This window comes from Synchiropus splendidus, chromosome 4 (assembly GCF_027744825.2).
Source record: "Synchiropus splendidus isolate RoL2022-P1 chromosome 4, RoL_Sspl_1.0, whole genome shotgun sequence".
NCBI lineage: Eukaryota > Metazoa > Chordata > Actinopteri > Syngnathiformes > Callionymidae > Synchiropus > Synchiropus splendidus.
Window position 1 is genome coordinate 826,049 of NC_071337.1, and position 15,462 is coordinate 841,510.

Below are 15,462 nucleotides of genomic sequence, written 5' to 3' on the forward strand. Positions count from 1 at the left end.
GTGTCCAGTGCTCGGGTTCTGATCCGACATGAGTGTTATGGCCAGGAGCCCAGTGATGGTGTGCACCCGAGGGAGACCCTGGGAGACCTCTGACCTCAGATGGTTGGACGACACGTGTCCTCATCCAGTGGTAGCGGAGTCAGTGTTCTGGTTCCTCCTGGTGTGTTTTAGGCAGGTTCTTATTTTGTTTTTTACACACATCCACCGGATGATAAAGACGGCTCCAACAGTTCAGACCTCCTAACTGCGAAGTCAAAGCTCTGAGAAGTGGCTCTGCTGCCTTGCTGGGTTGCCAGGTCGAGGGGTAAAGCTGCAAGTTGTCAGGGGCAGATCAGCCTGGAGAGGCTGAGGATCTGACTCAGTGAGGCGGCAGAGAGGAACGTGGTGCTGGTGAGGGTCGACAAAACTGCCTGTCCACACACCAAAACAAAACCTGTTTTCCGCCAGATCTTTGAACCGAGTCGCTCCAGGAAACACCTGCGTCCTCACTAGATCTCTAAAAGCTCTGTGGCTGCGCCTGGTGTTGCAGGGCCAAATGAAAATGAAGAAGGCAGTGTGGCTCCTGACCACAGAAGCTCGTGCGCTGGCCGTGCAAAGATGGCGCAAAAATGGAAACGGCAAGTGAAGTCCGCCATTGTTGGGGGCCGACTTTCAGGGTGAGACGGGCTCGTCTTTTCTGAGGGTGGCGGTTTGGACGTGCGGGCGAGGACATGAAACCAGCGTCTGGGAACAGGCTGCACTGATCGAAACACAGGCCAGCAGCTGCCTCTGTGGGGACCAGGAACATGGCCGCAGCGTTTCCCGCTGCACCACAGTCCCTGCTGGTACCAAGTGCTAAATCGTGTCCCCCGCGACGACTGTGCCATGTCAGAATGGAGAAAGTGCACCAAGGGTTTGATCTGAAAACCATAAACTGCAGCAGCTGTGGCAGTGCAACCAGTGACTTGTTGCCAGCCAACCACAGCTCTCCACAGCCGTAAAATCCACCACACCTAATTAGAGTTGGGAGGGAAACGGAGGTCGTATTGTGTGCACATGTGAACGAGGGTGGAAAATTGAACGCTTGATTTTTCGGACGAGGAAAAGATAAAAAGATGAAGACACACTTCACGTTGTGAGATGTTGTAAGACGCTGGTGCATGGAGCCGCGCGGCTCCTGGTTACTGAGCCGCACGCACCAGGCAGCGCCACGTCCAGGTACTGTGACGTCCTGGGATCCGCTGAGAGTAAACCACAGGCTTTTCCCTTCTCAAGACTTTGGCGACAAATCCAGGCGCTGGAGACGCTGCCCGCCTTCAGAACACAGTCGGTGGAGATCGGCCACGGCTGGATGTGCAAGCGCGGCATGGTCGTCCGCGGGCACCGGCAGGCGGAGTCTCCAGCGTGGACAGGCCCATCTCAGGCAGGAATCCTGGGGCCGTGGGGGATTGAACCTGTGACCTTTGGGTTACCAGATCGCTCCGTCTGATGAGGCATGCTGCCCCCTGGGGAAATTCTCCCGCACATGCTTCTGGTGGAATGTTCCCGGAGCACGGTCTGGGCCTGGGAGTCGAAGCAGTGATCTTGAAATAACCGGCCAGTTTATCAAGTAATGGCTGAGGAATTGGCTTCATCATTGCTGATTCCTCCTCTTCTCCGCCTCCCTCCCTCCCTCCCTCCTGCTGGCTCTCTCTCTCTGCCACTAGCAGGGCTCCTCTCTCGCTCAGCTGCTCGTCCTCCCTCCCCTCGGCTCCACTACATGTCTCTGTGTCTCTCCCTCTCTCGCTGAGTGTGGTGGAGAAGCGCGCACACGGACTAGAGGCTTGCAGTGAGGGTCCACTCGCACAGACGGACACACACACACACACACACTCACACAGCAGGATAAAGGAGAGCTTGAGTCTTTTGGAGCTTCCACTCCACCTGTCTTCACCTGAGGAGCGGCGATCATCCCCCGGGACTCTTCTACCTGGACCACCTCTCTGGGAGCCATGTGAGCCCCCCACTTCGCCCAGAAAAAGTGCCCCCTGTTCAGCGCCAGACCAGCCGGATTCTACCCTCCAGGAGCTCCAGGAGTGGCCCCCAGGCTCGGATCGGACTCCAGCCCGAAGGAAGCACCTGATCTCTGGTCACTGGTCGGGGTGGAGGTGCCCCCCCCCTGGTCTGGAGGCCAGAGCTCCGGCACCATGGATTACCTGCTTGGCGTTGTAGTGCTGCTGTGTGGCGCGGTGCTGCCGGGAAGAGCAACGGAAGCAAAGCACAACGTCCCCCGGCTAAAGCTCTCCTACAAAGGTAAGAGCGCTGACGGATGCTCGGCCAGGGTCCGGCCCAGAAGTGCCCCCCCACTCCTCTTTTCCTGGGCTCATTTTACTCCCATCATCCAACTCCTCTGCCCATTAACTCACTCCTTCCTTCTGCTCCCACCTCGCCCGCCTGTCTTTCACAATTCTCCTCACAAATGCTCCGATTGGTTCCATATGGCCGGCTCCTGCTCTCTTTCAATGTATGTATTGGCCCCTGTAGCCGTTTTTTTCCTCCTGGGCTGGTGTGAGCGGCGCTCCGCGGCAGCCTGACTTCCAATGGCTTTTGTCCCAACAACTCCCTGGCAGGGGGAGAATGCCTCCTCCGGAGTTGGCTTCACTGTACGGGGTCCAGCCGCGGCGGGGCTGAAGCGTGATGGATGGCGGAGGACGGGAGAGACTCCTGTATTTGAGCATGTCCTGCACGTTTCCACTTAACAGCAAACATGTTATTCCCTGTCCTCCTGTGTTATTTTGAGGGGAGACTGTGGAGCGCCGGCTCTTCCCGCCTCCCTCCCCTCCTCCTGCCCGTCTGTCCTCCTCTCTCACACCCAACACTAAATCAGGCTTTTGGGGAGAGAAAAAAAACCCAAACTTTTCATCTTGGCTTGAAATTACTGCCGACATTGCTGGCATTTTTTTCACGTCACAGTGAGAGCGGCTTCTGCGGCGGCGTTATTTCCATCCCAGGTCTGTGGTGAAACACGGAGCAACGGGCCGCTGATCCGACGGCGTGCGCTTGAACTTTGTCACTCCGACACCAGGATGTCAGCGAGCGACGGGCTCGCCACGTGGGACTCATTGGTCCGCCGTCCAGAGCCCATGTTTACAGGCTTCTGCTCTGCGCTGCAACTTGTCATGTCGGGCCAGTTCGCTCCGTGTCGGACCAGGAACCAGGACACGGTCAGATTCTCACAAATGCTCCTGGAGACAAAGGTCTATTTATAATCCTCTGAAGAGAGCGAGGAGCAGAACTCCTCTCAAGTCTCTGCCATCATGTTCAAGACTTTCTGTGGAGCGTTGTTCATTTTCCTCATGTTCCAGACGCGTCCCGCCGCCGTGTCCTGTTCGTATGTAGCGCAGTTGACCTACTGTCATAAAGACGCCGTTAGCATGACAAGCTAACTTTCGCTAATGTGCGCTTGAGATTTTTCCAGATGCTTTTTTAGCCAGCAAAAGACGTTTGACAAATAGCCAAGAATAACATAAAATAAAACCTTGCTTTTGTCCAATAAATCGATGATAATGAAAATAAAAAAGTAGTTTTGAATACGAAACAAAGGTCAGGTTCTTGAGCTGTAAGAAAATGTTTATTTAAAAATGGTAAAAAGGGGTTAAGATTAAAATTCACAATTAATAAATAATAATATAAAATAAAATATACATGGTACAGTCAATATATTAAAAGAAAAATGGACAAACTAATAAAGTGATTGTAATATAAATAAATAATTCTAAATGCTATTAATTTAAGGGAACTATTAAAGATGTGGTTGATGAAAAATCAGAGCAGAAGAATTAGAAATGAGGATTAACCTCCCGAGCTACAGCTGTTAGCCGTGTAGCTAGCACCGCGTGTCGTGTCGAGGCCTTTGTCTTCTCAGTTACAGCTCTTGTCATTGAAGAACATTTTGAACATTATTGTTATTCATATTTCATTTTTTTTATTTACAATTATACATTTTATTTTATTTTTTTAAATACTTTTCTGAGCCCTTCAAAAGCCCTTCATGAAGTCCAGATAACTTCCAGCGACCTGAAGGTGTCCCGAGGTGTGTGACCCGCAGGCATCACACCCCCGTGCTCCGCTGTGAAAACCAACAGTCGGTGAAAACAGCTGAAGAGCAAGTGTGTCAAATGAAGGAACGTCACTGGCGGAACCTTCCTCCTCCTTGCAATGTGACGCTGACCGGCTGAGTCAGATCTGAGCTGGAAGCAAGCACCCCACCGCCGTCGACTTGTTGCTCCCGGCCGGCAGATTTCTGCCAGAGAGACGAATGAATTTAAGATGGCATCTGACCTCACTGCTGCCGGCCTTGAACCATCACCTGGCTTATGCAACTCACGTAGTGGAGGGATCGAACCCCTGAAGTCCAGAGCTCTGGGTCTGGCCGTGGGCCGGACCTCCTGCCCGAGTCTGTCCCTGGTTTGGGCTGGCTGCCTGTCACGGCTCCCACCTGGCGGAGGTCCGGTCCCCGGGGTGCCATCACGTCAGTCCAGCAGGAGCCGGGCCTCTCCTCGCTCAGAAGACTGTCATCCCACTCCCAGCCATCTGCTGGAAGAATGCTAATACACTCGTCCCCCCCGCTCCCCACCGATCAGCCTGACAGGCGAGCATGTCGCTGACAACAATACGAGGGCGATGTCATCATCGCGCGCCCGCCGTGATTCACCAGGAAAGTTTGGTGAAAAATGCTGTTTCCGTGTGTGAATGTTCTTGTCCTTCTGTGGTGCGAGGATTCAACACCCTCCTCTTCTGGAGACCGGGCCTCTGTGTGTGTGTGTGTGTGTGTGTGTGTCTGAGCGACGTGTCAGGTCTGGCCTGCCCGCGCGTCATGAGGCACCTGCGTCTGACCCGCCTCTGATGGCTCCTGGATCACAGGGGTGTCTTCTTCTGAGGCGACAGACGCCGTTGCTTTTCAGGAGGACTTTCAATGTTGCTGCTCTCAGGAAAGGATGAGGAGCTTTAGAGTCTCGCTGGCTCTGAACTGCAGCTGCTCTCTCTTCCTCTGCTTCTACTGGGTTGTGCCAGTCAGTTCCACAGCGCTGCTGCCCCCTGCTGGCCCACCGTAGTTCACCCTTGTCACACGCGCCAGTAGAAGAGTCGAACTATCGCGAGCACATCAGCCCAGGTGGAAATGAGCTGTGACTCATCTATCGATTGAAACGTCAAGTATGGTGTCAAATGTGAAGTGTTAGTCATTTGTTATTGCATTATTTGGATTTATTCCCCCCAAAACTATGTGCCAAGCTGTGTGGCATTTTACTTCTGCATTTCCTAAGATGCCTCCAGATATACATGTCATATTTGCGTACGTAGATATATATATATGTCATATTTGTATACATCAAATGATAGGCATGTGTATACATCATTTATGATATTACATTGCACATATAATGTTTTCTTATGTATGTTTTTCATACACATTTCATTTAAATAATGTATTTTTAAATTATTATTTCATTTAAAAAGTAAATCCTAATTTTATTTTAAGAAATGAATATATAATAAATATATGAAACTTGTTTTGGAAGACATGAATGTCTCACTAACTTATCTCTGGGCAGTGACAGAAGATACAGTGACACGATTGCGCAGGCTTTTCCCTCAGTGTCTGGAATGGCTTTTTACTTCTTGTCCTAAAGGCCACGTAAATACGGGCTTGGTTCATAGATTCCTTGGATAATATTCTGCACCTCTCTTTCATGACAGTATAGAAGCCATTTTCCATTGGTTACCAATCTGATTCACGTTACGGAATAAAGGAAAACAGCGTTTGGTGTTGGGTGAGCTCGTGGCTCGGTCGGAACCTGAGCAACAGGCGACGTGTCTGTTTGTGAAACTCATGATCAGAGTTTAGTGTAGACGTGTGGATGGAGGCACAATACACAGGAAGCCCCTCAAACGGTCGATGCTTCGACACGTAACGTGGAAGGCTGCCTCTGTTGGAGGTCCTGCATTAGGCAACATGTGCTGCCTGAAGGACTTGTTGTTCTTGGGACTTTCTCCGTCTGCTGGTGGAGTGTTGCGAACAACAGGTGCGGTGTGTGTTCACTGTGGCGAGAAACTGCTGCTTGAACTCCCTCTGAACAGAGTCCCTTGAACTGCTCACGACCGCCAGCAGAAGTGAAACCTGGTTTTGTCCCGACTCACGGGGCGAGCGGTGACGTCTGACCCTGGCACCACTCGACCACCACATCCCCTCCAATCATTGGCACAAAGATGTGGGGCTCCTCCGGAGGTCCAGGGCAGCTGGACGGGCCCGGGACAGAATGGCAGCCGCGGGGACGGATGTCTGCTCAGGCCCACAGAAGACAGGCCGCTCCTCCAGTGTCTGGCAGCAGGGGCTCTGCTTGCATGTCAAGTGCTGGCGTCCATGTGGAGAGGGCAGCTCTCTTCCTTAGACCTGATATTCTGGAGCTTTTCAGGCGCGACACACGGAGAGCAGGCTGTTCCTGAGGTCTGGGACACGAGGAGAGTCAAATGAAATCATCCTCAAACCACCGACTCCCGAGCCGAGGAGCAAGTGCAGCGTGAGCAAGTCTGAGCCGCAGGAGGAGCGGGATAAAATGACCTCTCCTGGGAGGGCTGGCGCGGCGAGGGCCAGAGTCAATGATTTCCCAGCGGGGTCAGTTAGTCGTCGAGCAAAAACAGGCCCGGCTTGACGGGGACAGCACCCTGATCACAGGAGTTAATGATTTTCTCGTCTCCTGGAGACTGAAATAGCTTTCCCTCTCCGCGACCGGGCGGGTAACTTTAGCGGTGCGGGGAGACGGCGCAACTCGATCTGGACAGATCTGGATTTCACCTGCTTTCATCAAAGGCCAGACATGAAGTGACATGGCTGTCGGAAGGATCTGATAATAGGACAAGCATTTTAAATGAGGACGTTTACACGTGTCACTGTGGGCCGGGGTTACTTTCGTCAGAACCCTGCGGCTCATACAGCGACGCGGCTAATATACAGAGGTTTACAGGCTAAAATACTGAGCGTGGTCACGTCACAGCGATGACATCACAGGCCTGTTGTTGACCTTAAAGCAGAGCCCATCTCCTGGAGGAGCGGAGACCAGAAGCAGCAGCTGAGAGCGGCTGTGGTGTGGGAACATCTGGAGCACTTTCATGTCAGTGACAGACGTGAGGAGTCGATCATTCCACTGGGTTCCACGAGTCCGTCTCCATGTTTTCCAGACTAGTTTACTCATGTATTTTGGGGCCTTCTTACGGTGCAGACAGCACCACTGCACCCGCGGCTCAGAGACCGCTGCAGCTCATGGAAGGACGTCTGTTTTCCTTCTTACATTCAGTATACGTAAAAAATATGTCAAATGTTAAAATGGGAGGAGCGACGAGGACTACAAACATGGCCGCTTCACCTTGCAGACAACATGACAAAGACGTGAAACTTGCACATCCAAGTTGCTGCACTCTGGGACCTGATTTGTAAACATTCCCTGATGTTGCCAGGATACCAGCGTCACCGACCTTCATGTGGACGGCAGATCACTCCAATACGAACATGAGGAACGTCCTCCACCAATAGCGGCGTGGAGGATATTGTTGTTGTTAGTGCTGCTGGTCATGTGACCACAGCGATATCACACCATGAGCCATTGATCTATCAGTCCTGGTGTGTCGTCTCAATGAATGTGGGCCGTAAATGAGACGGAGGTCTGCGCTGTCTCCAGTGCTTTGCCAGTTGCTCAGGAATATACTGGAACCTTCTGATCCTGAAATGAAGGCTGGACAGTGATAGAGTCTTGGTGACGATGAAGACTTGAGGCAGCCTGGAAACGGAGCCCTGTCGTGGGACCGCATTGACCGGAGTCCGTAATAAGGCTGCCAATCACGTCGCGTGGGCGTGGCCCCGCATGTGTCAACTCACCGTGTGTGTGTGTCCCGTGGGCTGAGGCTGACAGAGCGGATGTGGTAATTACAAGGTGCTCTCCCGACCAGCCAACTTTGGAGACGTCCGCCTTCATCTGGCTCCCTCCCCCGCGGCTCTTTTCGACAGTCCCATCCTGCGTCCCCGCCACTGTCGCTGCTGCCTTCCCGCCTGTGTTGGCGAGGCTCCACCCGAATGTTTGCTGTTTTCCATCACTGATTCCTCATCCTGAGCAGAGTGTGTGGTATTTTGGGGAAACAAACTCTTCCCTCCTGGGAACAGTGAACCTGCAAGGCACTTCACTAGATTCAGCCGTCTGTTGTTGGAACTGACTGGCGGTTGTTTCAGCATCCAGGTGCTCAGTTGGCCAGTATCACAGAGGTGTTCCTCCAACTCTAGGTCCTGCCCTCGGAGCTGGACCCTCACTGGGCAGCAGCTGTGGCGGCGGAGCAGTGGCCCGTCCACTTGAAGCCACGCTGGTTCTGTCCCGCCCGAGGTCCGGTCCAGACATGCGCCTCAGGCGGGTGCACCAGCCCTCAGAGTGTGGGTGGAGACCTCCACCTTCCCGGGGCAGAAGCCCTGCTCCTCCACCTCCTGGCAGAGCGCACTCTGTGGCGGTGTTATGTTCCGCTGCGGCTCAGCAGTTTCCGATGATGAATTCATGCAGATGATTCCTCTGTTACACTCTCAGCTGTTGTGTCCTCTTGTAAATATTTGTTACATATTCAGACGTGGAGCAACATGAGAGGTTTCTCTGTGGCCTCAGCCTGATGGAATTCAGGAGAGAAACCACAAGTATTTTCCAAAACAAATGCAGAAAATGAGGAATTATCTCCAGAGAGCAGGAGGGGTCCTCGCAGGGTGTGCTGTGGGACGTAGGAATATTAGACTGAAAAGCATGCGGCGGCTCACTTGCCCTCAGAAGACTTGATGTGACAGGTTTCACCAGTCGGACCGGGGTTGACACAGCAGGAACCAAACCCAAAGGTTCCAGGAGGCTGTTTCACACCACCGTCTGCTGCGTGTGACAGGAAAAACAAAGCAGCGCCCCCAGAGTCTGCAGGACGCTGTGATGGTAAATGTGCTTTTCATGCCAAAGACTGGAGTCTGAGTGAAATGAGTGTCCAGCTCAGGGAGCTGGCGTCCCCACCGGAGCAATGCACCTGCTGAGGTCGCTCACTCTGTATCTGACCCATGCCGTGGTGAGTCTTTTGTTGCTGTCTGAGTCGTTCAACCCACCCTCCCAGAGAGCTGCTCCCCCTCACAACAACATGATCACAAGTGTTGGTGTCCAAACGGTCCTGAGCACAGCCAAGCCTGTGACCTGTGGCTCCTGGACCCAGATGGTACCAGACGAGCATCATCCCTTCCTCCTTCTATCAGCAGCACTTCCTGAAAATACCACACTGTTTTTGAGTGATTTTGCTCACGGACACACTGACTGTGTCTGGCTCTGGAGGGGACTGAAGGGTCACTCCGAACCATTCCTCCAGTAGACCTCCTTGCTTGGCTGATGACGGTGCACGGTGCAAACTGGAAACAATGCTTTTGCAATGAAAAAAAAGGTGTGATTATAACAAGAACAAGAATAATTGTTCTTGTTCTTGTCATTATTATTAGTAGTAGTATATTTTAAATTCTGTTTCTTCTTATTATTGTTTTAAACTTTGTATTTAGTTATTTATTATTATTATTATTACATGTGAACTTTGTATGTTTGTGTATGTCTTTATTTGCTTGTTTAGTATTATTGATATTTTTATTCCTAGCCGCAGTAGTAGTAGTTGTCGTCGTTGTAGTAGATATTTTAAACTCTTAGTTTCTTCTTCTTATTGTTTTAAACTTTGTATTTAGTTATTTATTTTATTATTATGATTGTTATTATTATCATTAGTAGTATATTTGGTTTCTTCTTATTGTTATAGTTTTAAACTTTGTATTTATTTATTTATTATTATTATTATTATTACATGTGAACTTTGTATGTTTGTGTATGTCTTTATTTGTTTCTTTAGTATTATTGATATTTTTATTCATAGCCGCAGTAGTAGTAGTTGTTGTAGTAGATATTTTAAACTCTGTTAGTTTCCTATTATTACTGTTTTAAACTTTGTATGTAGTTATTTGTTTTGTTATTATGATGGTTATTATTATCATTAGTAGTATATTTGGTTTCTTCTTATTGTTATTGTTTTAAACTTTTTATTTAGTTCTTTGTTTATTATTATTATTTAGGTTTAGTGGATTTAGTGGAAGAGTATAAACACAACAGAAGCCCAGTGAAGGCATTTCAAACGTTGATCTCAACTCAAACCATGATCCTGCAGTTTGGTGAGAGCGTGATCAAACCTGCTGAAACTAGAGAGGAGTTTTGTCGATGCACACGCGCAGCACTTGTGTGTCCACATGTCAAACAGCCAACAGTGAAAATGCGTTTGTCCTTATTGGGACCTGAGCATCAAGAGTCTGGACCCCCGTTCGTCCAAACGGGTCTGGACGTGGAGAGGCTCCCGGGCCGGCGAGCAGGAGGCAGTGGTGCGAGCGAGTGGTGGTGCGAGCAGGAGGCCGTGGTGCGAGCGAGCGGTGGTGCGAGCAGGAGGCCGTGGTGCGAGCCTGGCTGCATCTGTGTTTGGGTCAGGGGTTTGGGTTTCACCCCGGCGCAGGCCATGAAGGGCTCCCGCCACCTGCCCGGGCTCGTCACTCACATGTGGAGAGGCTGCCTGGTCCCATCTCAGCCACTCGGGTTACACACGTCCCGGCCCCAGCTCCTCGGCAGGCCTCGCTGCGAGCCGTCCTCGCTGATGTGAAGGTGTCTCTTAAACGCCACAGGTGGGATTTACAGGAATATGAGAGTCAGCTTTGTGGCCGCGTCGGCCGTGGTGGCCCGCGCTGAGTGAGACTTCTGGGTCAAGATGTGTTCAGAACCGTGACCTGAATCTGGATCAGAGTCCGCTTTGTTCCCACCGCACCACTAGGAAAGTGCTTCGGAATAAAATCAAATCAAATCAAACTTCCTCTTCAATACTCCTCGAGTTATTTTCTCAAGTAAACAACAAAATGAAATGCATGAATTCTCGGATGCAACGTTGTGTTTCCCCGCCGCTGGTCTTGTTCCCAGAGGTCAGAAGACAATATGAGCCGACACACCAAGTGTCTGCAGTTGTTCTCCACCTCATCCCGAGTTTGCCAGTTGAGAAGCGGCTCCTCCTCAGAAGGAACAAATGGACGATGTTTAGAACAATGTGGCGATGAACTGATCGGAGACAAATTATCCTTTGCTGGGACTCCAAAAGCTGCGCTTGGTTTCCTGCTTTTCTCTTTCCGTTCTTGCCTCCTGGTTCTGGCCTCGTGTAATTGGCGTGTCGGCCTCAGCGGCCGAGGGAGCGTCGCTCAGATCCGCACCGCCGACTCATTACTTTCTTATAAACAGTGGGGCGGCGCGGCTGACAGGCTGAACTAACAGCAGCGTGACCCCCACCAGCACAGACCGGATCGGGTTCAGCCTCCGTCCCTGTCGCGCAGCCTCACCTTGGGCCCCGACCCTCTGTAATGAAAGGCTTCCACATCTCACGGGTCGGCTCCCAGTCCGGGGCCCGTGGAGGTGGATCCTCTAGTGTGGACGGCGTCTGAGTCAGAGCGGCTCGGCACCAAACATTCCCGGGTGTAGAAGACGATCTTCTCCCTCAGTGCATGTTCTGCGGGAGCTTCTGGCCTATAAACCGTCCTGCTGCCAGTGTCAGAGAAATGAGAGCCTGAAGCACCTGAGCCTGTCGACAGATCCATCTAAAACTCAGCAGAAAACTGCGCCAGTGTCGCTGGAGTGGAGACGGAACTGAGCCACAGCTGAGTCCTCAGACAGACCTGCGTCACTCAGCCGTGCCTTGGACACATGGCAACCGCGGTGTAGATGAGTGGCTTGAGACACGGCACAGTTGCTCTTCAGGTGCCATGACTTTCCTGCTCTGACTGTGGTTGAAATAAAACTGAGAGTCATGAGGAGATTCAAGTGTGGGAACTGACCTGAAGGAGATTACGCTGTAAAAACCAAACCAAAAAAATGTATTAATGATAATAATAATAATAATAATAATAATTTGTTGTTCAGTGAGCAAATTGTGAAATTTGTCTGGACTTCTTGACTTAAAAAATCAAGTTGTACAGGGTTAAAATGACTTTCTTTTTTAGGGGAAAAACTTGTTTCCTTAAAAAAAAACTTTTCTACTCTATACTGTATGATTCTTACATTTATTAATGTTGTTTATCCGTAAAAATAACGATGTCGATTAAGAAAGTAGCAAATGGCTCTTCGGTCATGGGGGAAGGGCAGCGGAGTTTTCCCTTCTCTGCCTGAGACTCATGTCAAACAGCAGCTGGGGAGAACCTCGGCTTCCTGGGGAGGTTGGGAGAATGGCGTCCCTCGCTGCTCCTGACTCACCGGGGTGACGTCAGAGCGCCGGACGCTCGGTTGAGACGGTTGCCATGGTGACCGGCCCACACCTGGCCTCTGAACCTGGGAGGCTGCTGAGCAAATCCTGGAGCCCCCCCGCCAGCATCTTGTCCCCACCTGTGTTGGGTGACTTCCACACAGCAGTGTGTAGTCAGCGTGTGCTGGAACTCACCAGCAGCCACCGACATGTCTGAAAGTGCCTCCGCACTTCCTGACCTGAGGACCAAACTGGCTCCTTCCACCAAACTGGTTGCATAGTCATCTATTCATATTCATCAATGGTCGTCGGGAAGGAGCAAGTTTTTCAGACATTATTATCATTATTATTTGATCTTACATTGATGTAAAGTGCTTTGGGTTTTGAAATGTATTTTTTCTTTTTGCTATATTGCATCATGAAACGAATATTTGGTGAAAGGAGGCCGACTGGGCCCAGTGCTGGGTCCACGTGGGACCTTCTGGACCTGGAGATGGACCATGTTCTCCTTCAAATGACAGAGGCGTGAGATTTGTACTGACGACAACAGTGACACCTGAAATGAATCAGAACAGTTTTGATCTTTTTCACTGTGTTCTGACACGTTTCTGAGAGCTGATGAAATGCAGCGTCCAGCTGGAGCCAGGATGGAGCTCAACATTGGCCTCCAACATGGAGGGTCTGGTTTTGATTGTTGATTTGCTCTCTGGGCCCACAACAACCGAAAAACACAGTTGTGGATGAATTTGGATCCAGATTTCAGTGAAATGGGACAATGAACACAGGAGTCAATTGTGGGACTTTTATTGAATTCTTTAACAGTGAGAGATTTTATTGTGGGTGACTGAAGCTGCTTGGCGGAGGTCTGTGCTCTCTGAGTGCTAATCTGGGTAGAGATGTGTTGGATGGATGGATGGGTGGATGGATGATGGAGGGATGGATGAGAGATGGAGGGAGGGATGATGGAGGGATGGATGATGGATGGATGGATGATGGATGGATGGATGATGGATGAGAGATGGAGGGATGGATGATGGATGAGAGATGGATGGATGATGGAGGGATGGATGGATGGATGGATGGATGATGGAGGGATGGATGGATGGATAGATGAGAGATGGATGGATGATGGAGGGATGGATGGATGGATGATGGATGGATGGATAGATGAGAGATGGATGGATGATGGATGGATGGATGATGGATGGATGGATAGATGAGAGATGGATGATGATGAGGGATGGATGGATGATGGATGGATGGATGGATGGATGATGGATGGATGGATAGATGAGAGATGGATGGATGATGGATGGATGGATGATGGATGGATGGATGGATGGATGGATGGATGATGGATGGATGGATAGATGAGAGATGGATGGATGATGGATGGATGGATAGATGAGAGATGGATGGATGATGGAGGGATGGATGGATGGATGGATGGATGATGGAGGGATGGATGGATGGATAGATGAGAGATGGATGGATGATGGAGGGATGGATGGATGGATGATGGATGGATGGATAGATGAGAGATGGATGGATGATGGATGGATGGATGATGGATGGATGGATGAGAGATGGATGGATGATGGAGGGATGGATGGATGGATGAGAGATGGATGGATGATGGAGGGATGGATGGATGGATGGATGGATGATGGATGGATGGATAGATGAGAGATGGATGGATGATGGAGGGATGGATGGATGGATGATGGAGGGATGGATGGATGGATGATGGATGGATGGATAGATGAGAGATGGATGGATGATGGAGGGATGGATGGATGGATGAGAGATGGATGGATGGATGGATGATGGATGGATGGATAGATGAGAGATGGATGGATGATGGAGGGATGGATGGATGGATGAGAGATGGATGGACATTGTTTCAAGATACATTTTTAGTCATTTTTCATTCGGTGCTGTGTTTTGTGAAGTTCATTTGGCGGAGGTTTCGTTGTCTCAGTGTCTTTCCAGGTGAAGAGGCCATGGTGCTTTGCTCTGCTCGGCAGATTCTGCTCACAGACTCTGAAGCTGTTTATTCTTCAGACAGAGTCTGTGGGAAGTATGTTCCTTCAGAAGGAGCAGATGAGAAGTGAGTGGGACCTCTCCACGTGTCCCACGTGGAGAGGTTTAGAGACAAAAGTTCGGGAGGACAGAAGGAGATGAAGATGAGGAAGAGGACCAGTGAGGTCCATGATGGTGAAGGTTGGGACGGTTCATGTCCATGAAGCAGAGGCCTGTGCTGTTCAAACCTCACCTGGAGCTCAGTGGAAGAGCCGGGGCCGCAGCCTTACATCCTGGAGGTTGCTGGTTCAAGTCCAGCTGGAAAGCTCTCTGGGTTTGGATGGTGTACTGAGATTCTGCAGGGCCTGTCCAGGGTGTCCCCTGCCTCTGCTCTGTCTGCTCCTTTTCTCAACCTTTCTGTCTTCAGCCTGTGAAACTGTCTGGTGTTTCTCTTCCATGGTTTCATCTTCCGCACGTCCCTTCCATCCTCCTCCATCATCTGACTGTTTTTGCTCTCAGCACACCCACACACACACACACACACACACTCTCCGTCAGCCATTTGTGTTGCACGTCAGTGAAACACAACGCTCGCCTGCGTCCACACTCGCCTCAGAATAAAGCTCATTTAATGCCCGGCTGCTTCTCCTTCACACTGAAGCACCTGCCTCTCCGCCGACACCCGGAGCCACTGGTGCTTCCACGTCGGACCCGAGCCCCGTGTGAGTGTGACGGGATGATGAAATGCTGCTTCTGCCGTCTGGAGGCTGCTGCGCCGGGACGGTGTGATGGATGCAGCGGATGGAAGCGTGCGGCCAGTCGCACACACATTAGCGCCGGCTCGGACGTCGCTCCGGAGTGTGTGTGTGTGTGTGTGTGTGGGAAGCTGCTGAGTTTGCTCCTGGTTCTGATAGTTTGTGCTGCATACGCAGGAATATTGATTGGACTCAACTTGGAAGGAGTGTGTGAATTGCCTGAGCGTGTGCAAGTGTCAAGATATAGGTCATTACATGTGTGTCAGTGGGAGGGCGTGGTCCCTCTCTCTCTCTCTCTCTCTCCCTCCCTCTCTCTCTCTCCCTCCCTCTCTCTCTCTCCTCTCTCTCTCTCTCTCTCTCTCTCTCTCTCTCT

The 15,462-nt window shown here is 50.8% G+C and overlaps 1 protein-coding gene across 3 annotated transcripts in view; it reads left to right on the top strand.

Annotated features, from left to right (window-relative positions):
- The first annotated feature begins 1,779 nt into the window (after positions 1-1,779).
- Positions 1,780-15,462, top strand: part of sema3aa (sema domain, immunoglobulin domain (Ig), short basic domain, secreted, (semaphorin) 3Aa) — a 41,635-nt gene continuing 27,952 nt past the window's right edge. For all 3 annotated transcript variants that reach the window (XM_053861950.1, XM_053861951.1, XM_053861953.1), the window contains exon 1: positions 1,780-2,271. In XM_053861950.1, the coding sequence (XP_053717925.1) occupies positions 2,166-2,271 (106 nt within the window). In that variant the 5' untranslated portion in view covers positions 1,780-2,165. The remainder of the gene's footprint in view (positions 2,272-15,462) is intronic.